At 38.1% G+C, this 25,544-nt stretch overlaps 1 protein-coding gene across 1 annotated transcript in view; it reads right to left on the reverse strand.

Annotated features, from left to right (window-relative positions):
* Positions 1-25,544, reverse strand: part of BCKDHB (branched chain keto acid dehydrogenase E1, beta polypeptide) — a 128,289-nt gene that overhangs the window by 93,329 nt on the left and 9,416 nt on the right. The window contains exons 3-5 of the mRNA XM_010565751.1: positions 8,956-9,089; positions 8,158-8,313; positions 4,403-4,511 (exon numbers count right to left, since the gene is read on the reverse strand). Of these exons, the coding sequence (XP_010564053.1) occupies positions 4,403-4,511; positions 8,158-8,313; positions 8,956-9,089 (399 nt within the window). The remainder of the gene's footprint in view (positions 1-4,402; positions 4,512-8,157; positions 8,314-8,955; positions 9,090-25,544) is intronic.

Raw genomic sequence — 25,544 nt, forward strand, 5'->3', positions numbered from 1 at the left:
AACCTAACCAACAATGAGGGAGGCTGTAACAAGAACCAAACCTGCTCAGTCCCACTTATTGATAAGGGTATGGGGAACATGGGAGTGTTTCTTTCAGTAAGACTGTCTGATGGAGGACCTTGCCAAATGGGATGATAAACAAAAAGAAGCTATAAACACAATACAGAGACACAAACCTGAAGACAAACATAAAGACAAGAAACAAACCTAGTTAACTGTATTTCATTCAAACAAAATAGATACTTCTCTTCTGTAACTTTTAAAACTTACTATTATCAGACACCCAGGCAAACTTTAAGATCTTAGCTCTAAATCCACTCCCTCCTTTTGGTGTTACTAGGGCTCTTGGGTATCTAAGGTGTGAGTTACTTCTTGAATGAACTGAAAATGTTTTCAAAATGTTCTTGCAAAGCTGTTCTTCACTTTGGAAGTTGCCTTTTGTCTTCAGTTCATCACAGTGTGAATGTGGTGAACTTAAGGCAATGCTACTTAGATATTCACCTTTCTCCCAGGGATGACTAAGGTGAAGATTTAAGGCCTAATTTTATTCTTGTATCTTATATGGGCAAAGGCATGTCTGGATAGCAAATATTCATATAGAAATTAATGTTCATTTAATAACACAGTTTTACCTCATGTCTCAATAAGCATACAACACATTTGTATAAGCAAATCTGTGTTCATTTGGGAAGACATCCAGCTAAATTCATTATTCCAAAAAAATTAGCAAGCAATCACAGTATCCATGTGATAGTCAAACTGAAATAATTTGTGCTACAGCTCTGATTTACCTTGGAGACCAGACTTATGTTTCAAAACATTTATGAAGGAAGAGTCTTCTTTTTTTTTTTTTGTACAATGTCTTTACTGTTATGAAAAAAATCTGCTCTTGAATCTCGAAAAGCCTGCCCTGTCATCAACAACAAAAAGAAACAACCAAAAAACTTGAAAGCGACTGGTGGGCCTATATAGCTCCTTGAAGGGATGCATCAGATGCAAAATCACAAGGTTGGTTCTGCACAAAAGCTTCCATAAAACAGCGATGACCTGGCACCCTACTTAACATTCTCAAAAAGCAACTTCAGGTTATACATCCTAAGCTAGATATACATTACCTTCCATCACTAGGATCCAACAGCTAATTTCAACAATAATAGCAACACCTGGGGGCAGAAGCAGAGGGCCTAGTTTTTTCTTTGTCTGAGGTGTAGCAGATGCGGGGTTTTGTCTTTTTTTGTTTGGTTCATTTTTTCATTTTATTTGTTTTAAACAAAGCATTAGTAGCTTCAACCCACATGAACAAGGACAGATATCCTGTGTTTTAAAGACTATCCCATCTACAGCTTATTTTCAGCTGAAATTTCAAAGATATTAACAACTCTGAGCAAAATATCATGGGTAGCTATTTGGAGGCCTCATACGGAGAAAGAAAATTCCATTAGAGGAGAATGATGAAGCTCAAATGCCTACATTAATTTTACAGATAGAAAATACTATTTCCCATTATCGTCTTTGACACCTTTATTTTTCAATGAAGTCCCTACACACCCACTGTAACATCAGTCATGAAGCTCTCTGCAACAAACATATCTATTCACATGAAGCTAGAACAAAAAAAAATTTCTGGGAAGGGCAATAAAATTTCATCATTCAATGCCTTAGCCATCATCATGGAAATAAAGAAAATTATTTTTTGTCTGGAACAATGAGGTCCCAAATCTTGGGTAGGGTTTTATACCATATTATACTATTAATATCCTGTCTTTCCCCTAAAAATGTATCAATGTCAAAGTGGAAGTTTCTGGTAGAAGTCAGTAACTCCTCCCACCCTGCCCCCCAAAAAAGGAGAGGAGATAAATAAAGCAACAGAGGACATCTGATTTTGTCTTCTTGTTTTGGAAAGCCTGCATGTTCCCAGTCTTGGGAAGACCCTTTAGTATTTTGAGACACTAATGGAAAGAGACAAGAAATACATGTATAGTTCAAGCTTTCTGTGTAAGTGAATTTCTGAATCTGTACTATCTTCTTTCTCCTGCTAGAATGAACACATTCATATAGTATATTATAAAAATTTGCTCTACTCAAAACACAAGACAGTTGCATTTTTAAAATCCTTCTTTCCACCATTTATCCAGTTCTTGTTTATCAGGCTTGTGTCTTATTGCTGCTGCGTCAGGACCAAACAAACAATCATGATGACCCTGGTCCATTTCTGAATTCACCAGGCCACTTTGTTTCTGGAGTGGAATTACAAGAAAACTTGCCCATGGCCAGCAGCATAAAGAACTCCAAGAGATTAATTTTCTAGGAGAAACTCCCAGGCACCACTCTTCTTCCAGCTCAAGCTGACCCAACCCACAAAGGACAGCCAAACAGTTAAGATGATGAACTAACGATGCCAGAGGAAAAGGTGAAAATAAAAGGAACATCAAACCCCTTCCACACAATAAAATATTCCTGCTTTATATTATAGAAATAATAAAAAGTCCACTCAAAATTGCTTCAAAATGAAAGAAGTTACCTACAATCATCACATGTTGACACAAATGTACTATAAATTTCAGCCTACATCACTAAACTGATATTCTTAGAAATCTTAAGACAAAAATGTAGGTAATATCTCTGAAAATCAGGCCATTGGAATGTAGGAGGAAGTCACAGTCTCAGAAACTACCAACATCATTTCGCAGCAATGCTGCGGTTGGTTATTGACCAGCACATAAACCACATTAACCACTATTTCAGCACATCTTTACTCAAGATTTCAGTCACAAGGCTGATTTATGTTCACTAGACAATCCAGCAATTGCTTTACAAGTCATTTCCTCAAACACAAAAACCACCCTATATTCTCAAAAACTGTGATATTGATGTGCAGCCATTCATTCCACTATGAAAGCAAGTATTTCATTAACTCTGCAGTCTGTATTTGTGACTTGTAAATACTGAAAAAAAAAAAGAAAAAGAAAGAAAGAAAGGGTTGTTTTAAGGACACAGGAATTTTAAATTTCCATATTTTTTTTCCTTTGTTTAACAGGACTGTAAGACTCAAGTTCATTTTCCAAACTACTTCATCTAAATGAAGGGTCAGAGGTCTTTATTGCTAAATTTCAGTAAGCTCTCAAAACACACTGAATGCAAGGAATGCAATACCCTTTGGGTACATCACACCACACTAAAAATAGCTGCACTTTTAAAAATATATTGCTAACAGGAATTCTGGGTCTTTTTTGAAAATATAAAAGCAATTAAGCAGTTTCCCCGGTAAATATCCTGTTTGTTCCTGAGTTATTCTGCGCTTTTTTTTTGTAGCTTTGATGTCCGCTTTCTAAATCTTTCCCTTGTTATTTTTTGGTTCTCTCCTCTAGGAAGAGGATAAATTTACTAACAAAATGGATGCACTGATAGAAAAGTGCTGTTAAAAGGTCCAAAGTGAAATACAAACATTTTGTCCTTTGCTCAACTTCAGTCCACACACAGAATCAACTTATAAACTGCATTGCTGGATTCAAGCATAGTTGGTATATAAAGCTGTATGACATAGAAATGCTGAAGGTAAGTGATGGCTTGAGTTCAATTTTATCAGTTGCTCACCCAATCACTCTGCCTATCTCCACATGCAAATTTTGTTTTCATCCATTATCTGTTCTCAGTCCAGTTTCTCTAGTCCAAAGAAGTAACAAGCTAATTTTTTTTACAACTAAGTCAAGCACTATCATCTTCAAATTACTCTGTTCTTCTATGTTATGCATCATGATAGCTGTTAAAACTTCTTTGAACCAAAAAGTTCACTATGACTAAAACAAATGAAAGAAGTATAGGGAATCACACTTCCTTCCACATAAGATTAAAGTCTAAGAGGGCAGATTTTCAAGATTTTTAGAAATGAAAGCACTTCAAGGAAATTTTAACTTTGGGGAAATGGTGATGGTGATGTTCAGTTCTTTTGGAAAAATAAAAACTGATCTGGAAACTTATTTTAGTATCTAGAGTTATCAAAGAGAAAGCAGTTCAACTTCTGTCAAATTTATATTGCAATTTGATAAAGGATGATGCCTCTCAGCTCTATTTTTTTATTTTTATTTTTTTTTAACCCAAGACTGTACAAAGCATTCCACTTCCAAAGTTAACTGAGCATGACTCGGACTGTAATTGTTCATTTATCTTTGCAGCCAAATTTAGAGATCTTACTCAGTTTTCACAATTCCTCTAAAAACACAACCTCCAAACATAGCTAGAGACAAAACAAGTCAATACTTCTGCTACAGTATTGTTTTAACTGTGACTATCAACATACATGTGCAAAAAAAAAAAAACCCCAAAAACCAAAACAAAAACCAAAAACCAAACCAACCCCAAAACAGTGTTGCTTTATTGGAAAATATAGCATATGAGTCTTTACCTGCAGCTCTGTAAAGTATTTTAGGTTCAAAGAATATGCATGGATTTTTGTCCTCTATGCAAGACAGCAGCAGTCCTTTGGCCTGAAGAGGACTCCTTGGAATTACAATCTGTAAAAACATTTTTAAAATAGTTTATTTAAACTGCAATTCTGCTGCAAGCTTCCTCAATTAATATTCAAAACCAAGCAATTATTTGCTTTAAATAAGCCTACGTACAGATTGACTAGTTTTTACAAGGTGAATTAACATCAGTCCTACATTACTAACACACGCTCCAAATTTTGAATTTTATTTTGTTCATTGATGAGGCTTGAATAATTCCCTTCTACACCATGATTTAAATACTATTGGACTCCCATCTGATAAGGTAGAAATAACACCCTAACAATAACATTTTGAGGTAGAAAGAACAGAAGAAAGTCAATCAGATTTAAAAAAAAATTTACATGTTAGTTTAGTAAAATTAATATAGATGTATGACAAAAAAAATACAGCTGAGTGATTCTCAGTTATTTGGGTAAAGATTCATCAGAGCAGGCCTGGAAGGTATTTGGACTTAGTCCAGTAAGTTTTGAAGACTAAACACAAAAATAGCTATTTAAAGTTTACTTCCTTTTCTTATGGTGGAAGCCTGAAATTTGTTCATCTCGGAAACAAACAAATACCAAAAAATACCTGAAACTACTATCAAGCAAAGACAAAACTAAGTAAGGCCTCCAGGTGTAATCTGAATACTTGCAAGGAAAAAGTATAACTGCTTTGCCAACAGAAGAGTTAATTTTGGATGATCCAAGAGAATGCTGATTATGAACAGAAAATTACCAAATTATCACAGTTTAAATGAAAATAGAACCTGAGATCAATTCCCTCAAATCAGAAGGACAAGCTCATTTACATCCCAGAGAGCTCAAAGAGCCGGCACATGCAGCGTGAAGTCTACTAGCAAACATTTTTATAGCTGTGAAGTTAGAAGTGGCCCCCTCTGACTGAAAACATTAGCTGTAGCACTTGTTTAAAGAAAAAAAAAAAAAGAAAAAAAAATCCATGTAACTACAGACATGTTAACTTATTGTCTCCAGGAGTTTCCAAGGCTTCAAATAATTTTTGAAAGTAAGAACATTTAATTATATAAAAGTAATAAAAAAAGAGTCAAAATGCAACCTAAATCTGCTACCGCATCAAATTAACTTGGTAAGTGATTTTTATAAAGAAGGAAAAAGCAGTCTATTAATATTTCAACAAAGCATTTGGTAACAGACACATGGGAAATTACCCAACTGATGAATGCTCCTTAGGGATCATTTTTAGGACAGACTTTATTTACCTTATTCATTTACGATGTTAAGTCAGAACATGGCAATGAAAACTATTCAAAAGCTGAGAGTCGCTACCACCACAGAGGATGATACCAAAAGACCTAGTTCACATTGAGGACATAACTGACGAAAGCAAAAGTACACTGAACAATAAATGTGTGACTTTTCAGTATGTAAGGACTACTTTTTTTTATAAATTTAGAACTCAGCAGTAGAAATTCAGATCTGAATTTATTATCTACTCAAAGGATGACTATAGGACACTATGCAGTACAGCCCCCAAAAAAGCGTAATGTAGCCAAGGAAGTGTTAGTGCTATTGCAAAAATCACTGCTAGAAACTCAGCTGGAATACTTCATGACAATATCAACTGTTTTGAAAGAAAATTAATTAAACAGGTGCCAAAAGAGCTCCAGAAAATGTTAACATCTCTTTGATAGTTTGATTTGTTTAGTCTAAGAAAACAAAGACTAAAGGGGAAACAATTGTTCTCTCAGTATATGAAAGTGAAAATGAAGGACAGATAAGTTAAATATGCAAGTTAGTCAGGAACAAATTTAGGCTGGAAATTAAAAGAAACCTTCTAGCCATGATGACAAATATTCTGGAGCAGTCTTACAATGGAATAGAGAGAGTCAATACAGTAATTTTGGAGACAGTCTGATCCATTAAGACATACACCCTCACAATAGTAGACAAAAGATAGAATCATCTAGCAATGTCCTCGTCACACCAACAAGCCTCAAGTACTAATGATTACAATCCTTCCCCTGAACAGCCAAAGATGTACAAAGCCTCTTTTGCTTGGGAAATCCAAACCTTCACTTAAGAAAAAAAACACAAAATAAAAATCTTGTCAGGAACATGCCGCAGAGTTTAGTAAGAGGGCAGTTCTGAAAACTACTCTCCCCAAAGATCAATCCTACCTTTACCAGCTTGTAATACATGGCCTTTCCTCTTCTAATTTAAAGAAAATATGCATAGATATGGGACTTCTGCAAATGAGTCTAAACCACAAGTTCATTTGCATTTTTTGATTCGTATGTTAAGGGCTAGGTTTGGGTTCATCCAATAAAAGACCTGCAACCTGAAAGGTAAAGCCTTAAGCATTATTAACTGCATTAATGAATAGCTTTGCAAAAAAATATTAAAGGAGCAACATTGTTTCCACAAAGATACAGAATTCAGAAGATGAAGTCTAAAATACTTCTCTGTGCATCAAAAACCAGTATATTGTTTCATCAGTTCCACAGAATTTAGCATGCCCTTTACCTTTAACTGAGATGACAGCTGTTACTGGTAGCAACCTATTTTAGCACTTTACCCAAGGAAAAGTGAAAGAAAGGGAAAAAACAAGAAGAAGAAAGATCAGAGATGAGAGAAAAGAAATAAAATTAACTGGAGTGATTAAATTAAATTCTGACTTACTAAACTTACTCAGAGGACAAAGCACAATAGTACTAGGTTGCTATGAATTAGAAAGTTTTAACCACCAGAGTGGACCACTAAATCTCAGCACTTGGTTCAGTATGTAAAGATTTGAGATTGATCAACAAGATCAGCATAAATTAGCTAGACCTGGCATCAGTATCTTAATAATAAGTTATCTTGTGCTTCCATATGATAATAAACTACTCTAGTTTTTAAACAAGCTCAAGAAACTGATTCAATTACATGGCAAAACACTTTGCAGGTTGCTTTCGTCTATATCAGGAAATATTTCCAAGTTCAGAATAGGAACATCTCAAAGATCATAAAGAACACCCAAAGACAAAAATGCATTCTGTTTCTCAAATATCATGAAATAAAATGTGAATACTACAAGATTTTTTTTTATTTAAGTAAAGAGAAACAAATATGAGAAATGGCTATGGCCTCCCACAGGGAGTAATGAGTAATAGCTGAAGTTTTAGAACACCAAAATCATGTATAGACAGTAGTTTAAACAACAGATAAACAGTGAACATGTGTCTTCAGCATGCAAATACTGGTTTTGCTTAAGTCTTCCACATTAATCAAGCTATGAGTCATTTCTCAATGGACTGGATGCCAGTTAACCCAGAAGTACAAGTCCATAGACAAAAATTTACTCAGAAAACAAATGGAGAGCTGGCAAAAAGTGTTCTCAATCTGAGATGACTAGATCCCACCCCTCCCTCTTCTCCAGGAGTTATCCATCTAAGCGCTAGGAATCTTAGCTTCAAGGGATGCCACCGTCTCACGCAGAAAGCTTGCTTAAAGTTATCATTCAGAGAATCACAGAACAGATGAGGTTGGCAGGGTCCTCCAGCAGTCATCTGGTCCAATGCCTCTGCTCAAGCAGAGCCACCTAGAGCCAGTTGCCCAGGACCACGTGCAGACAACAGACTCATTGTTAGTCAGGTCCATTAAAAAACAAACAAACAAGATCAATCTTCATAAAATAAGAGTTACTGTACCTTTATTCCTGGACAGTGAGCAAAAAAAGCTTCTGGACTTTGAGAATGATACAGTGCACCATGACCCACACAGCCCCAGGGGGCTCTGATGGTGAGGTTTCCACAATCAAACAGATCTCCAGAGCGGTAACGATATTTTGCTGCTTCGTTAACAATCTGGAAAGATTTATATACAAAAGTAACATTCAGTCCAATACCTTTAGTTATGCATCATTAAGCTTCTACAATACATGAGATGTAAGTACATCATCTGCACCATGCATGGGATTCAGAGGACCAAATTAGAAGTAAAAGAATCTTGTAAATCAGTGGAAAGGCAAACATTTTCCAAGGGAAATGAAGCAATAATGTAGTGCATTCAAGTTAGATGCTTAGGCCTCAGGAGTAGCCATACAACCCAGTTGTTTCCCCATTCCCATACTGTCAATCAGCCCAGTTCAAATCTGTAGTTTGTCCTGTGGACACATGGCTGGCTGCAGCAACATAGAGAAGTGAGAGATGGTGTAGGGAAGACACAGCTGAGGAATTTAAGGCTGCTGAAGCCAACACAGCCACAAAACCAGAAATAAAAACAAACAAAAAGACATTTGCTTCAAACCACATCTTTAATTTCCATTATTTAATGAGCCTTCAAACTGGCCTTGGTACTTTCCTGTTTACTTAAAGCATGCATTAATATTAGTAATACAGCTGTGGATATATTTGCAAAAATTACATATTCCAACCAAGCATTAATGCTAACAGACGAGTAATTTAACAAGTCATAAGATTTCTTCTCTCAAATTTATTAGTACTAACCTGATCAAATGCTGGAAAAATGTAATCTGCAAACTGAATTTCTGCAATGGCTGTAGCACCTGTGACAGCAACTCCAATACCAAAGCCAACAATTCCTTGTTCACACAAGGGGGTGTTGAAAACTCTATCTTTACCTATAAAAAAAACCACACAAAAAAAACACATGCACAATTCCTTTAACACACCAGCTCTAAGTGGAAAACATAACCCCAGAAATATTCCAGTTATAAGCAAGTCACCTGCAATTAAGTATACGGCTTTTTAGATGGGCTTTTTTTGGTGTAGGAACAATAAACATCCATTACAGGTAAAGATACTTTCACTTTAATTTATAAGAGGGGAAGACAAGGAGAAACAAAATGAAAAATAAGAACAGTTTCCGTAACTTACAATGTTCTTAACACTTCAAGGAAAATAATTTGTTCTGATGTATATACAGATAAGCATGCATACCCCTCATGCTTATATGGGAGGAGTAAAGAATACTTAAGCATTTTAAAAAGTTACAATGCAGAAAAGTATTGTTACTACTTTTTTTTTTTTGACAGTCAAAACTAATTGTCCATACTCAAAGGCAGATGGATCTACGAGAGCATCTGTATGAAAGTACACTGCCTCTTGCCCACACTCCCCATAAGCAGTGCCCAGTCTTACCACTCTTCTTTCATAAGGTAAGGCTGCACTTACTAAAGAATTTGGTTTGTCTCCAAGGCAAGAGAAAAAGAAGCTGTTCCTGCTGTTGGAGGCACAAAACTGGAAATCAAATATTTCGGGCTTTGTCTTCCCTATGGGAGTGCAAAAGGTCATTTTAGCTCTGACATATTTCTGTGCCACAGTAATTTCAGATTCCAAATATGCATCAATCTAATAGATGGCTGAAGGCAAAATTGTTCAGTTCATGGAATTAAAAACAAGGAGGGCGAGGGAGATGAAACGCCACTACAATAACCTGTATAAGGCATATTTACAATATTTGCCAGCAGTACCGCACTCCCTCAGCAGATCAACAGGAAAACCTAGTTATGCTAATAAATTTTCCCTTTAGAACATTGGGAAATAAACAGTAGGTTTCTATAGGAGTCTGTCATGCATGAATATGCCAAGACTTCAAACTGGATAGAAAAAAGTGAGCGCAGTGCACACCAATGGCCATGAAATAAATTAAGCAATAACTAAATAACCACCAAATAAATTACTAAAAAGAAAGACTAAACTAATCAATTAATAAATAATTAGGAGAGTTGTTACTATGAAGACTCCTAATTTCAATAGCTGCAAGTTAAACTAGAGGAAGGGAAGCTAACAAAAGGTTTTAAAGGGATAAGAGCAGAACCATTGCCCACAGCTGTATTTACAATACAGTAAAGGGAGGCATGTTAATACATATCTTTCAAGTACGTGTCTTTCATCTTCACACATCACCCAGCACAGCACTGTCATTGCTTGTACCCTGTCCATATGCTTCACCTGGTGTTTTGAATCTCATGCTTCAAGGGTTACTTTGTTTTGGGTTGGTTTTTTGATTTGGGGTTTTGTTTGTTTGTTTGGGAGGGATTTTTTATTGATACATCAGTAATTAGGTTTTGGCTCTCCCTCTGCCTTCCTCTCTTCTCCCTCTACAAGGAACATGACTAAGACACCATTCATTTAAGGCAAGTGAAAAAAAATGCCATCGAATGATACAACGTTGGTGTTGTCAGTGAGGCTACACAAGCCAACACAAATCCAAAGGGCTACCACAACTGCAGGACACCCCACGATTTTGCATACAGGACAGAGGAAACGTTTTCAACCACCTTAAAGATCACCTTTTTGAGGGGAAGCACCATTTTCTCAAATTGGTCATTCCAAACTTCCGTGACTTCTACCCATTTCTAATAAATCAGTGTTTGAAACAAAAATCCTGGAGACTTACAGTACTTTTAAAATACATGCACATTGGGCTGCTTCTTGTTTAGAAACAAATTACCAAGAAACATTTTTAAATTCTTATGACTTATAAGTCCTGCTGTTGACACTGGAGATAACAATGTTACCACTGCTAGCTCAGTAATTAACAGTGAATTCCAGATTAACAAAATTATTGCATAGCTTTTGAAAGAAAGTGGGGTTTTGTTGTCTGGATTTCAAACACACCCAGTATTACCCCGACCAGCTCTGAATCACAGTGAAGTACCTTGCAGATGAGAGAACATTTTACAAGTAGAAAAACCTGCTAGCTCTCATTTCCAAGGTATATGAGCAAGCTGATCTCAGTAATTTCCAGATGTGGGTCATCTGTACTTTGCTTCATATCTCTTGGAAGAAAAATAATAATCTCTGCAGTTACTGTGCTTAAAAGTTGTTCAGACTGAAAATGGCATAGGAAGTGAGAATGGTAGTAACTTCATAGCGCTGCCATTTATTATTGCCGGGCGTTTATTTTACCAGCGTGCTGCAGTAACACTACTAGTCTGCATATTTCTATTCTTTCTTAATTAGTACTACCAATGTGCCTGGCAATGTCACTACATAAAAACAGCCCCAGCCCTGAAAGATTTTCATTCTGAGTAGCAGAAAGACAGAATGCTCTGGGAAACCCAGAACTGGGCAAGATATTTATTGAATATGTAACTTGTTTTTATTGTCTTCATAATTAAGTTATACTCACTTCTGACAGACGTCAATTGTGTCTTGGCTTTACTGCCAAGAACTAAAAGTCAGTTCAAAAAGCTTCACGCAGGAATCATCTCTTCCCTTAAGAGCTGACAAAAGGGGGATATTTCAGTCACATCAGTACCATGCTTCTCCCATGCAGAATAAGAAACTTTGGCTTTCAGGGCTATTTAGTCCCACTTCTACAGAGTAAATAGATCAGTAAACTAATCCATAGGATGAAGAAGGAAAATAATGCCATGGAAAGATGAAAGAACTTCTATAACAAGGGGAATGCAAGATTATTTTTGAACCTAGAGAGTGTATACTGTGTAAATTGTTCTCATCCCTGAAGGATGGCTGCAATCTCAGTTCCCAAGCTATACAGCATCCTCTGGTGTGCTCCCTCCACTGACAGGCATCACAGTCAAGGAAAGAGAAGCATAAACCACCTACGCAAATGTGTAGTTGCCCCAGGCCTCACCACCACCTGTGAAGGTGGGGAAGCGCTGCTTCAGATGCAACCACAAGAGCTGTCCCTGTACCCATATCCATCTGTAACACTATAAACACATGGCAAACATCCCCTTCCCTCTTTTTTCATTTAATCTAGGGTACCATGAATTAGACATCTTGTTTCCCTTCTCTTTCACTGATGCATTTAAATTTTTTAATTTCATTTAAAACAACTCCTATTTTAATAAACTAAAAATGTATGAACATACCAAGACATATTACACTTTCCTGCTTCTTAAAAGTCCCTTGGCAGATCAATGTATTTCACTTCACTTGCTTACGTGATATTTTGATGAAGGACATAGCCAGCAAAGAAAACACTGAAAAAATAAGACTACAGAAGAGACTGAAGAAAAAAAATGTTAAATTCACAGTAAATTTCAAAATATAGCAGTTTCATATTGAAATAAAAATATTCAATTGGCATTTTTTTCTTTGTGAATTTCTATTCTAACATATACCAATTTACTGAAATGCAGGTAGGTCTGCTTTAAAAACTCTGCCACGTAGCCTACATAGACTAATGTCTGAGCAGACCAAAAAAACCCAGATTGTTGAGAAGTGCCCAGAAGTCAGATCATACTAAGCTTACCTAATCTTATTAACAGATTTTTCAGAGTATACTGAAATAGCCTAACACATTGGTTCCATAAATAATTTTATATCACCACACAAAAATTGATATGTATTTGAACAATCCTGTAAAATGAGCTTTTAACTAATAATTGATAAAAACTTCAAAATTAATTCTTTAATATCAATCTAGGGTAGGTGAATGACTTTAAAAGCATGTTAGATCCACCACACTAGTGTGCACTTCTATGATTCAAAATATAAAATACATCCTAATAAAACTGCCAAAATACCACTGAGATATTAAATCAGAGGCAGCATGCTGCTATCAGTGGAATATGATGAAATAAATGAAGTGAGAATCAATAACAGCAGATGTGAAATACAACATGACTGCTATAACATGAACAGCTTGAAGCACCTGATTTGGACTTTCAGAACTAAAGGCATAATCCTGAAGTACTGTGGCTTAAAACAGGAAAGAAAGAGCCGAGTAACTGTCACAGAATGAGATTCATTACTCAGGAATGGTTTTGATTGTACATTTAAAACTATAATACTGATCCTTTAGAAGCAAAACCTAAAGCACTTTACTATTCATTAGATGGAAAAACGAGCCTTGGATAGAGTTTCAAGGGTTAGGGTTTTCTTTATAAAATCTAGCCCTTTAAGGCAAGAAGATATATGCATCATTAGGATAAAACAAATGTATTCATTTCCCTGAACATTAAAAATTGTATGGCATGGTTTTAACCTCCTATTTCTATTGATACAATATGAAAATCATTACTAAAACTAACACAAAATATTCAAACACTGAACATTTAAAAGCATTAAGCCTATGCATTTTTATCTATTTTTATTTAACATTTTATTTTTTTACATTTGTTTCAAAATGTGAAACGGAAGTCAACTTTGATAAACAGCCATTCACACCATCCTTTGCAAACCGCCCAAGTCAGGTCTCAGCTGAAATCTGACTGAAGCAGACAAATAATCCAGAGATATTTTGTCTTTCCATATTTCATTTCCACATCAATGATGAAACATTTCCTAAAATGTACTCTTCTCCTATTACTTGCATCAGCCACTCAGCTCAAAACAAGCTATCACAAACTCCAGGAGCTGACTTGTCACTCCAGGTAAAAGTAGTACCTCTATGTTATCTGAAACCTGGTGCGTCAGTCTCTGACTAAAGACATTATGCTGGTGTCCATTTCAATTAACCTGCCTGGCTTTACAAACATCCCTAGTTTCAGCCATCTGAACAGGTTGGTGCCCTTTTCCAAGTAGTGAGGGAAGCAATATGGCAAACAGGGCTATGTGAAAAAAGGATGATTCTTCTCATCTCTCCTTCCCAATAACTCAGGAAGAAGATTAGATGCATGTTGAGCAAGTGAATAAATACACTAGAAGTGTTGCCTAACAAGGTAAATCTGAAAAGATTAAAAACATTAAGGAAAGAGTATTTGATTAAAAAATTTTTAAAAAATTACTTCATCCTCCCCTGATCTATTTTTACTTAAAGAAAAAAAGATTGATCTTTGTGATTTTCAGAACAAAGAGTTAAGTACCCAACAAATGTTCAAATTACCACTGACCCTCTAAGGGGCAACAGCTTTAAGGCTGTCTTACAGTCATCTTCTCATCCTCCAAGAATAAAAAGTTTCATAGCAACCTAACAGAACATGTTTACAGACACATGTAGTTGATTATTGTGCATTAATGTTTTGGCCTGCTTCATCGTTATTTGTTCCAAGCTGTCAGGAAAAAAGTATTTCAGATTTCAGTATCTGCAATGAAACTTGTTCCTGTCTTAATTTAACTTCAAAGATGAGATATTCAAACAATATCAAATCTCCTATAACGTTAACACACCACCCAAGGCTCCAACTCTAAGTAATTTCACATCACTCTAAGATCCTACATTGGCTGATTTGAGTGGTTTAAGGAGTTCTGCCGGTGATTTAGTCAAAGGAGGATGTTTTGTTTTAAGATACTTCTACATCACTTGTGTTGAAAAAGGCATCTTAAAAGATGTCAGCACTGAGTAGTATTAACAATGTACCTGGACAGAATTTTATTTGTCCCCATTGATCTCATTAACTTCCATTTAAAACATCCATTAGAAGTCAAATAGAAGAGTCCAACAAGCTAAATATATTCTGTCCTCAACTGCAACAATCATGGATGCACATGGAGAAACAGAGGACCGGAGAGAAAAGGAAGTGTCAGCAGGTTAGCTTCTTTGCTACTCACTAGGGACTTCATGTAGAAAATTCAAATGGAAATGACTGATTTCAAATCAGTCCTGCCTCTAAAGACCTGTTCTAATCCTAGAGTATCTAGGATTTTATGTAGATGTACATCTACATAAGTCTACTAATTCTACTCCTTAACATAATTTAACACAATCTATCCAGCATTCAGACTTTCTTGGTCCCACAATCCCTTTTAAGCCCTGTTTTACAACTGGTGACACTTGCTATCTTCCATTTCTCTGATACTATGAGAGGGCAGGCATCACAGCTAGTGGTTTGGTAAATTCATACTCAGCTCTTTTAGAGCTCCCGGTTGAACACAAAACAGTTCTAGTAATTTCTTATTAATTTTAATCAATTTGTTGTACAACTACTTCTATTGATATCCTAATTGCAGTTCTTCAGCTTTAAGAAAGGGTGTGTGATGGGCACTTGTCCTCTATAGCGAATGCCAGTAAAAGCACATCAGCTTTCCAGGTGAATATGCAAATTTCAAATTTACTTGTCCAAAGCAGGGCTTCAGTTTCACAAGCACAGAGATGTGGTTTACCTCTCAATCTTGAATCCTTGCACACTAACATGCCGTGCCATTTTAAAGAGCTGCTTTTCCCAGAGCTGCCCATGTTAAAATAGATCATTTCACCTACGTAACAGATGAAAAGTAATCATATGAAAAGGATTTCATACGCAAGTAGCCCATAACTTCTTATGATGAATTTCACCTACTGTGTGTAGAATAATACAATTTACAGAATTGAGCTTTACTCCTCTTCTGTTCTTCCCCAATGCTGTATCCTACAGGAGTTGCACAGACTGGGCCAAGAACATTTGTGTGTGCCCAGACATTCACAGCAGGCTTCAAGGACTCGGCCAACTACATGGCAGCCAGGTCTCAGCCCCCATTTAAGTCACTGTGAGGTCTCAAGCATGATGAGTTGTGTTGATAAACACATAAATCCACACACACAAATATCACTGTGTACACGCAGCCTATGCTTTCAAAAGAATTTCAACATTTAGTTACCCTGAATGAAAAAATCATTCAAATTTTGATTAATTAGCAAATATTGCCATTACTTGTTCCTTAAATATTCCAGAAAGTCACACAATGGCAATAAGACACATAAATTAGTAAAAAAAACGTACTTCAGAAATCTGCGAGCGACCAAGAACAAGGTCAGAATAGAGATTTGCATGCACTAAACTAAATTAGCTGCTTCCTCTTCTGCTGCTGCAAAATCCACTATTACGCTCTACTCTAACGAAAGACTCGACTTCTTATTCTAGACAGAAGATTTATAAAGGTCAAATGACAGATAAGTCTTTCTAACTTGGTTTCATTTGTTTACAGGAGTCTTAATTAAGCTCCATTTGAGAGGGAAAAAAAAAATAAAATCACTTGCACAAAAAAAATGTATACTTCTGAAGGACTAATCACCACAGTATTGCCCAAAGAAAAGGACACCTGTTCTGACAGGTAACTGGTAAGAACAGGAATTCCTCACAAGCTTATCATTTATTCCACTGACATAACCAACACTTCTGAAGAGTACTTCAAGTAAATTGGAAATTAAAAACAGCTGAAGGGTAAGTTTTCCTTTGAAGTCTCCCCCAGTCACTAATTCCAAGGCATTCATACATTTGAATAGACATGAATATTTGAACTAGCAGTTCTAGTTCAAAGTGTTCTCAACACATCATTCTCTTACTCAAGACAGTGATTTTTTCCAAGAGCTCCATAGATCCAAACTGTACTTTCACCTCCTCTCTCCCAAGATTTCCTTAGGAGAAGAGCATGTTTATTGCTTTTTCATTTAATCCTCACTCTCAAAGACCCTAAACAATACCAGAGTCAGGAGAACTGCTGAAGTACAAAGAAAAATGTTACCATGGATGGGGAGCAACCTCCTCAATTATCTACAAATACTTATAAATCTGCGCAGTTACTGAATTGCAGGTTTGGAAGGAAAGGAAACTTGCTTTCTAGTAAAACTTAGTAAATTCTTAAATTGTTGTTTAGAGCATGAACATAACATTAAGCATTTACTCAACTGTCAGTCTTACAGCCCTCCGGATGAAGGAGGACCTAGGAAAATTTATTTATAAACAGCTCTACCTTCCTAAATCAAATAGGGAAAACCTGCTTTTCTGGCCCTCTCCCTCACTTCAGATTTCCTGTCATTTGTGACAAAGTAGCATTCCACCAAAAGCTAAAGCATAAACATTAAAACATATTATCTAATGATCTCCCTTTCTCAGGGAAGAAATGGGAACAGGAGGGATCAGGAGAGGCTAATGCAAAGCTCTGGCATAGCTTTGAATGCTGGTAAACTTGCATGTCATTTAATCCTTCCATGATGAAAAAGCAGCCAAGCAGTAGTATAAGCAGGGGGAAGATCAGATTCTTTCCAGGTACACACTGACAGGTGAAAGAACAACACAAAAAGGGAAATTGATTATATAAGAGGAAAAAACCTCACTATGACAGTAGTCAAATGCTGGAACAATCTGCTCAGAGAAGTTGTACGAGCTCCTTCCCTGGACATATTCAAAACTCACCTGGACAAGACCACAACCAACCTAAACTGGCTCTATGTTGAGTACTGGTTTGGACGAGATGACCTTCAAGGTCTTTTCCTTCCAACCCTTATTATTTTATGATTCATTAACAGCCCAAAGAAGGGTTACATGCTGACTGCCCAAACTTCTTAAGTCTGTACCTGTCCTGCTGATGGAAGCATTTCATGACATTGATAAAATAGTACTGATTCAGCTCCACATTGTTAGAAAAATATTCAATAAGCAGCTCACATCAAAGTGGCAGATTTGCTCACCAGAATTTCTGTTTTACTGATGACTATGCAGGTAGCCCAGTCCACATCGAATTCCTTCTGATCATCTGGCTCATATACCCAGTTGTATCAGCCTAAAGAAAAAAAGCACGATGCCTAACTGCACCAAGGCATTCAAGTGTTCCTCCAGCTATGATTAATAACATTCCTTGCTCAACCACAAAAAATTTTGCTGTGAGAAGCACACTTGCAAAAAAGCATAACTGACTATAAAGCTAGATGTGCAAAGCTATACCAGATGACAGAACACTCACTTGCAAAAATACGCTCTAAAATTGACATCTACCAAACACTTACATGCAGGTATAACCAAGGGATAATATATCAGCTTTATTTAAGCTGCTTAGGTCAGTTCCATGCATCTTCAGACTATGCGCAACATTACATGACATGACAAAAGATCCAAGAGGAAAATACACAACAGTTACCAAAGCTAAGTGCTGCAACATGTTAATGAAAATTCTGCTGTAATAGACTGGGTACACTATCTGGATGACAAACCAAGGAATAAGCAATACTGTGCCAAATACAAGGCACTGTCTCTTACACTCCTCAGTATCAGTAGTGTAGGAATACTTTATAGTAAATTTGAAAGCATGCTGGTTCTACCCTAACTTGTGAAGCAACTATTCTCAACACAACAGCAAGGATTTAATGCTGCTAAAGAAGTACTCAGGTACAAAGTGCTGAATGACCAGTGATCTGCAGTAATGAAATACATTTTATGAGTCTCACTTGTAACCATGTCTGGCCCTTGATAATGTAAAGCATGTTGTATTGTGTTTGGGGAGCAAGATTTTGGTAGCGGGGAGGGGCTACAGGGGCAGATTCTGTGAGAAGCTGCTGGAAGCTTCCCCCATGTCTGACAGAGCCAACACCAGCTGGCTCCAGGACGGACCCACCGCTGGCCAAGGCCGAGCCCATCAGCGATGGGGGTAGTGCCTCTGGGAGAACAGATTTAGACAGGGGGAAAAACTGCTGCACAACAGAAACTGCAGCCAGAGAGAGGAGTGAGATGTGAGAGCACCAGCCCTGCAGACCCCCAGGTCAGTGCAGAAGGAGGGCAGGAGGTGCTCCAGGCGCCAGAGCTGAGATCCCCCTGCAGCCCGTGGTGATGAAGACCATGGTGAGGCAGGCTGTCCCCCTGCAGCCCAGGGAGGTCCACGGGGCAGCAGATCTCCACCTGCAGCCTGGGGAGAGAGGACCCCACGCCAGAGCAGAGAGATGCCCAAAGGAGGCTGTGACCCCGTGGGAAGCCCACGCTGGAGCAGGCTCCTGGCAGGACCTGTGGCCCCATGGAGAGAGGAGCCCAGGCTGGAGCAGGTTTTCTGGGAGGACTTGTGACCCCATGGGGGACCCACGCTGGAGCAGGCTGTGCCTGAAGGACTGCAGCCCAGGGAAGGGACCTTCACAAACTGCTCCAGAGCGGAACTGCAGCCCATGGGAAGGACCCATGTTGGAGAAGTTCATGGAGGACTGTCTCCCATGGCAGGGACCCCACGCTGGAGCAGGGGAAGAGTTTGAGGAGTCCTGCCCCTGAGGAGGAAGGAGCGGCAGAGACAACATGTGGTGAACTGACCCCAACCCCATTCCCCGTCCCCCAGCCCTGCTGGTGGGGAGGAGGTAGTGAAAAATTAGGAGTGAAGTTCAGCCCAGGAAGAAGAGAGGGGTGTGGGGATATACATTTTCTCTCCCCTGTCCAGCTGAGGTGGGGAGTGATAGAGCAGCTTTGGTGGGCACCATGTGTGCAGCCAGGGTCAACCCACCACACATGTGCATGAGAAAAATCAATAAAATTGATCTATACTTGGTGCTTCCATACAAGTGTGAAAACTCCTTACCAGGTTTTGAGGATTTAATGTTTGTACAAATTAAAAAGAAAGGAGATCTTTTCCAATAAATGACTAGCATGTTATGTCAGCCTGGACACTGCAAGATGGCTCTGCATCAATTAAATTAAAAATAACCTGCTCCTCAAAGTGGTTCTGTGGCAAAGCTGCTTAGACAATTAATTGACTGGACTGGGGTGGTAGTCTTGACCTTTTTGACCCTTTTAGGCTTCTAGCAAATTATTTCCAAAACAACTCTTGAGTGTTTCAGTCCCTGTAATAAAGTCTGCAACACCTTCTTAAACTGAAGTGGTGATAATTACCACACTCTTATCACCAACCTCAGAGGCAGAAAAAACAGCAGACATACTAAATTAGTCCCACTTGACAAGTACAAATGAGACAGAGGGCATACTGATTGCAGGACTAACCAAGGAAATTGAGAATCACTAAATTCCACCTGAGAGATAGTAAAGGCATAAAGACTGACATCTAAAACAAGGTACATGAACTGTGCTTGCAGACCTGGTATTAACACCAACTGCGAATACTGGTTATGCTCATCAATTCCATCTTGTGTCTTTAATACATAAAGTTTTATTCTCCTTGACACTATATTACTAAAATATTACTTTTAAATGTTTCACTTAAAGTATTTCCTGAAGTGGAAAATTCCATTTTTATTAAGTTCAGCAGCACATACTTTTTGCCCAGCAATATATCTTGAAATATCTTAAAAATTCGTTAGAACAGCTTTCTTAAGCTCTGTACTGAGTATCAAGTTCTGTATTAAAAGTATATCCCTTATCTTTCCCTCAAACAGGTTTGCAACATATGAAAAGAAACATAATGAATATTAGTAAGTCCCAAACAAATAAAATACTGTTTTCACACCAGGGACACTATCAGAACAATTATAAAAAAGAAACCAACCCCACAGCTACTCTGACACAGAATGATTTATATCACTATCCCACAGATTCAAACCATGTAAAAGGACATATTACACTGTATCAAGTTCTCAAATAACTTTTCTTTTTTTCCAACTGTAAATCTTAAAAAAAGAATTGGCTATTTAAGATGAAAATGAACAAAATGTACTATTGTGTAATGAGTCTGGAACACGTTCTCCAGATGTTACTGTTCAAAGACATTTATATAAATCAGAACAAAAGCCAGATCTTGCCAAACTGCTCTGGAAGAACCAGGCAAGCAAGCTACAGAATTCTTCGCTTAAATCCATCCACAAAGAAACAAAGATAACCAAACTCCAGACTACTTAGGTTTTACTCAGTCTATACACAACAACTAGTCATTTTTAACTCTGAATAACATGTTCCACCCTCAGCTTAAGTCCTTGTCAAAAATTCTGAACTACTTCATTCTACCACATGCAATATGTTAGGAAGGACCAGCACCTACATAAAAGAGGAAGCAACAAGCTTGCAGTCTGCTTCTGAACCATCAAACTAACATTTTCTATCTATCTGTTTATACAATAAACCCCTAACACTTATTTCTTATGGTACTTTAGGCTGAGTTTTTCTCCTCCCTATAATAGCACATTCCCATGTTCTTAAAGCACACAAAAGACCCCATGATTATTGGTAAAAAACTCACAGAAAAACCTCAGAGTGTCTCCCCACCTGTTGAAGTAATACCAACCACTAGTAACTTCTAGGAGGCAGAACACACTACCTTAATGCACTGCCCCAACCAGCCTATCCATATTGTGTTCTCATAGTTCTTGCCCTTGCACTGTAACGCTTGGCACCCCAAGAACAGATCCAGAACCTCCACTGACAGACCTCTGCTCCCTCACCAGTAACATGCTGTGAAGCTTTCACAATAAACAATTTCCTGAGATCACTAACAAAAAAGATTTACAATATAAACATTTTAAAGTATTTTAGGGATTTTGGAGGCAAATTATTAGGGGGTTTTGTTTTTTTTAAAAACACACTCTGTCTACCTCTATTAACTCAGCTTCAAAAGGGTCTTCCATTATCTCATGCCACTAAAAGTCATCAGGGCATTAAGCAATCTTTGCTAGCGTATCCAATCCTCCTTAGCCAAGAAACTTCCAAATACCATAACAACCTCAGGACAACCTTGTCTTCTCACCCATGTTTTCCCCCATAGGCGTTTCACTTAAACACAGAACTTCCCTTCAGGAGTTTTCTACAGCTCAAGCTTATATAATAACACTGTGTTCAAGTAAATACTTTTCTTCAAAGAATGACTACCACAGTTTTAGAAAGGCTGGTGTCCCTTCGGCATGGCAAGGTACAGCCATCTCCTGGCCAAATAAACAGAAACTACTAAGTTATTTTACTGGACTATAAACAAATGACTCATTTACTGAGAATGAAGTGTTCCCTGAAAACTCACACAGGTGTTTACACCTTAGACACAAGGTCTACAGAAAACAACCAGGGATTACAGGGGATCAGACATTGGAAATATCATTATTGCTGCAAGACAAGCTAGCATTATCATGAGATGTATCACCAGAAAGCTGTAAGCAACCAGGTTTTACTCAGTAAGACCCAGAGTAATGTGTCCAGTTTTGGATGGCCTATATCCTTCAGATGCAGCAACCAGCATCCAGAGAAAACTGATCAATAAGAAAAAGCTTCAAATCATAAGAATAATCATGCACTGAGACTGTGTGTGTAGGGAAGCCAGGTAATCTCCATCATTGAAGGCTAAGAACAGTCTTTGCCAGCTGATCTGTCTCAAAACATACCCTGTGCTTCAGGGATCTAAATCTGTAAGGCAGGCAGAAAGCAGAGGAAAACAAATATGGAAGTGATAAATAAAATCATTTTTAAAGCATCCAGCTGATTGCTAATGTGGCTAGGTCATCCTGACATAAGGATGTTATTTTCTTGCTATAACTGTGGTTTCATATGCAGTTCAGTCACTTGCTTTTTGATGTGTTTGAAATTTTCCACAGGGGAAATCTTTGATTCAACTCCCCCCACCCTCACAGGATTCAATAAAAGTGTTATCTCTTCTCTTCTCTTCCTTTTCTTCCATGATTTTCCAAATCGCAAGAAAATATCCTGGACCAACTGAACAGACACTAATTACTGTTTACAATCTGCTCCCCATCTATTTCACACTTGGGTTTTTTTAAACTTGGTTTAGAAGCAAAAAATCCTACCAATTTTATCTATGCTTCTAGCTGCACCAAAATATTAAAGGACAGGAAGGATTATTTACAAAACAAGCCTACGTGCTTGAACAGAATACGGCAAGAAGAGAATTAAATTTCAAGTTACATGTGCACCTTTTCTACTCTATGTGAGGAAATCTACATTAGCTATGAAAAATTAAGGAAGAAAAAAAAAATTGAAGCTGCTTAGCCCTCATTTACTACTGTCTGCACGTATGAATGTCTCTAACCATGTATGTAATTCAGAATTACCTGAAAGGAAGTGACCTGAGACTGATTTTGTTTTACGCAACATATAGGAGTGACACACAGTTGTTCCTACTGAGTTTCGTTTTATCAGGCGTCCGCACAGAATAGAAGCAATTACCGGCTGCAGAGCAGTACAATACAAAAGGACTTAGGGACTAAAGCATGTCACAAACTGACAGTCAACACCACACTGCTAATAAAGGCAGCAAACATCACTCCAGAACATATTAGCAATGTTACACAGAAACCTTATGAAAAGCATTTTGTTCTAATTGACTTTGCATGAGAGAGTACCATAAGCTGCTGTGGGCAGTACACCTCTGTAAGCACTGACAAACAAAAAGAGGAAGAGAGCAGTAAAAGAGACCAAACAGAACAGCTAAAAGAAACCAGAACAGACAAAAATAAAAGCCATGAGTAAAAGACCCTCCAACCAGTGATGGGACATTAATACAGAAAGGAGGAAACCTATCTTCCTCTTGTTCACTCTGCTATCACACCAAGGATCCCAAACAGCAACAAATGAATCACATAAGCAAAAGACAAATTCATTCCAAAACATTCCAAAAGAACAACTGCTGACAAAATCATTTCTGCTGCATCTCCACAGAGATCAGCTTTGATACCTCAGTCAACAATTCTGGGAGTAAGTTCAGAACTGCTGAGGGACAGAACTGAGGCCAAGTCTCTTCTACCCTGGACAAGCACTCACTTCTGGTGGGAGACACCACAGTGGCATCCTCCAGGAACTGAAAGAATCTTTGAAATAAAAATTACCATCCAAAGTATTCACATTCTACCCATACTTCCAAATAGTTGCAAGTGAACTAAAATGGCATTGTTCAAGGATTCCCTACTGAAAAGTAAAACAACTCATTTACACTGCTCTTTCAGTCCAAAAATAATTTCCAATAGCTCAAAAACTTTAAAGGTAATCTAATCAGGCATCCAAATACTAGGAATTTAACTTAAGCGGTCACCTAGACCCCCTTGATGACAAACAGAAAGACATGCCATGAAAGAGAAGTGCAGGCTGTGGTGTGACAGAGGATCGAGTGCACCCTCAGTAAGTTTGCAGACAACACCAAGTGGGATGGAAGTGTTGATCTGCTTGAGGGTAGGAAGGTTCTACAGAGGGATCTGGACAGGCTGAGGCCAACTGTATGAGGTTCAACAAGGCCAAGTGCCAGGTCCTGCACTTCGGTCACAACAACCCCATGCAGCGCTACAGGCTTGGGGAAGAGGGGCTGGAAAGCTGCCCAGTGGAAAAGGACCTGGGGGTGCTGGTTGACAGCCAGCTGAATATGAGCCAGCAGCGTGCCCAGGTGGCCAAGAAGGCATCCTGGCTTGCATCAGAAATAGTGTGGCCAGCAGGAGCAGGGAAGTGATTGTCCCCCTGTACTCAGCACTGGTGAGGCCGCACCTCGAGTCCTGTGTTCAGTTTTGGGCCCTTCACTACAGGAAAGACATCGAGCGTGTCCAGAGAAGGGCAACGAAGATGGTGAAGGGTCTGGAGAACAAGTCTTATGAGGAATGGCTGAGGGAACTGGGGTTGTTTAACCTGGCTGAGTGGAGACCTTATCACTCCCTACAACTACCTGAAAGGAGGTTGTAGCAAGGTGGGTGTCAGTCTCTTCTCCCAGATAACAAGCGATAGGACAAGAGGAAATGGCCTCAAGTTGTGCCAGGGGAGGTTTAGATTGGATATTAGGAAAAAATTCTTCACCAAAACAGTTGTCAAGCATTGGAACAGGCTGCCCAGGGAAGTGGTGGAGTCACCATCCTTGGAGGTATTTAAAAGACATGCAGATGTGGTGCTTAGGGACACGGTTTAGTGGTGGACTTGGCAGTGCTAGGTTAACGGTTGGACTCGATGATCTTAAGGGTCTATTTCAACCTAAACAATTCTATGATCATAGTTAGTCTCAAAAGCACAAATTACCTGCTAGAATTGATATGGAACCAGGAGGAAACCTGAACTACTTGCTTATATTAGATCCAGCTTTTAAATGGTGCATTTGCCAAGATGAATCCTACACACATAATAGTTAGACTACAACTTCCCTTACTAAGGATCACATTTTTTCCAATTTCACATAAAAAAAAAAAACAAAAAACAAAAAACTATGTTGGGTACCAACACATGGATTCACTGCATCCATACCTAAATCACAGCTGGCTTTGCAGAAGACTGACGATACTACTAGACCCCTTTCTAATTTCTTTAAAAACTTCTTCTAAAAATATCACAGAATCATAGAAGTGATTCTTTGAACTTTTAAAATCCCCCAATAACTATCTCTCTCCTACCCAAATTCACCTTTCACAGAAAGTTCCATCTTCCAAGTACTAGTCTAATGCTCCTTCCTTGCCTCACACAACTCCAGAAACGTATTTTCTCTTCCCAACATCATTCTTTCATTCGAGCATTGATCAAACACAACTACACTTAACCTGCTGGCTCTTGAAGCCGCTGTGACCCTCTGCGAGTTGG

This window comes from Haliaeetus leucocephalus, unplaced genomic scaffold (assembly GCF_000737465.1).
Source record: "Haliaeetus leucocephalus isolate CR32 unplaced genomic scaffold, Haliaeetus_leucocephalus-4.0 Scaffold195, whole genome shotgun sequence".
Lineage (NCBI taxonomy): Eukaryota > Metazoa > Chordata > Aves > Accipitriformes > Accipitridae > Haliaeetus > Haliaeetus leucocephalus.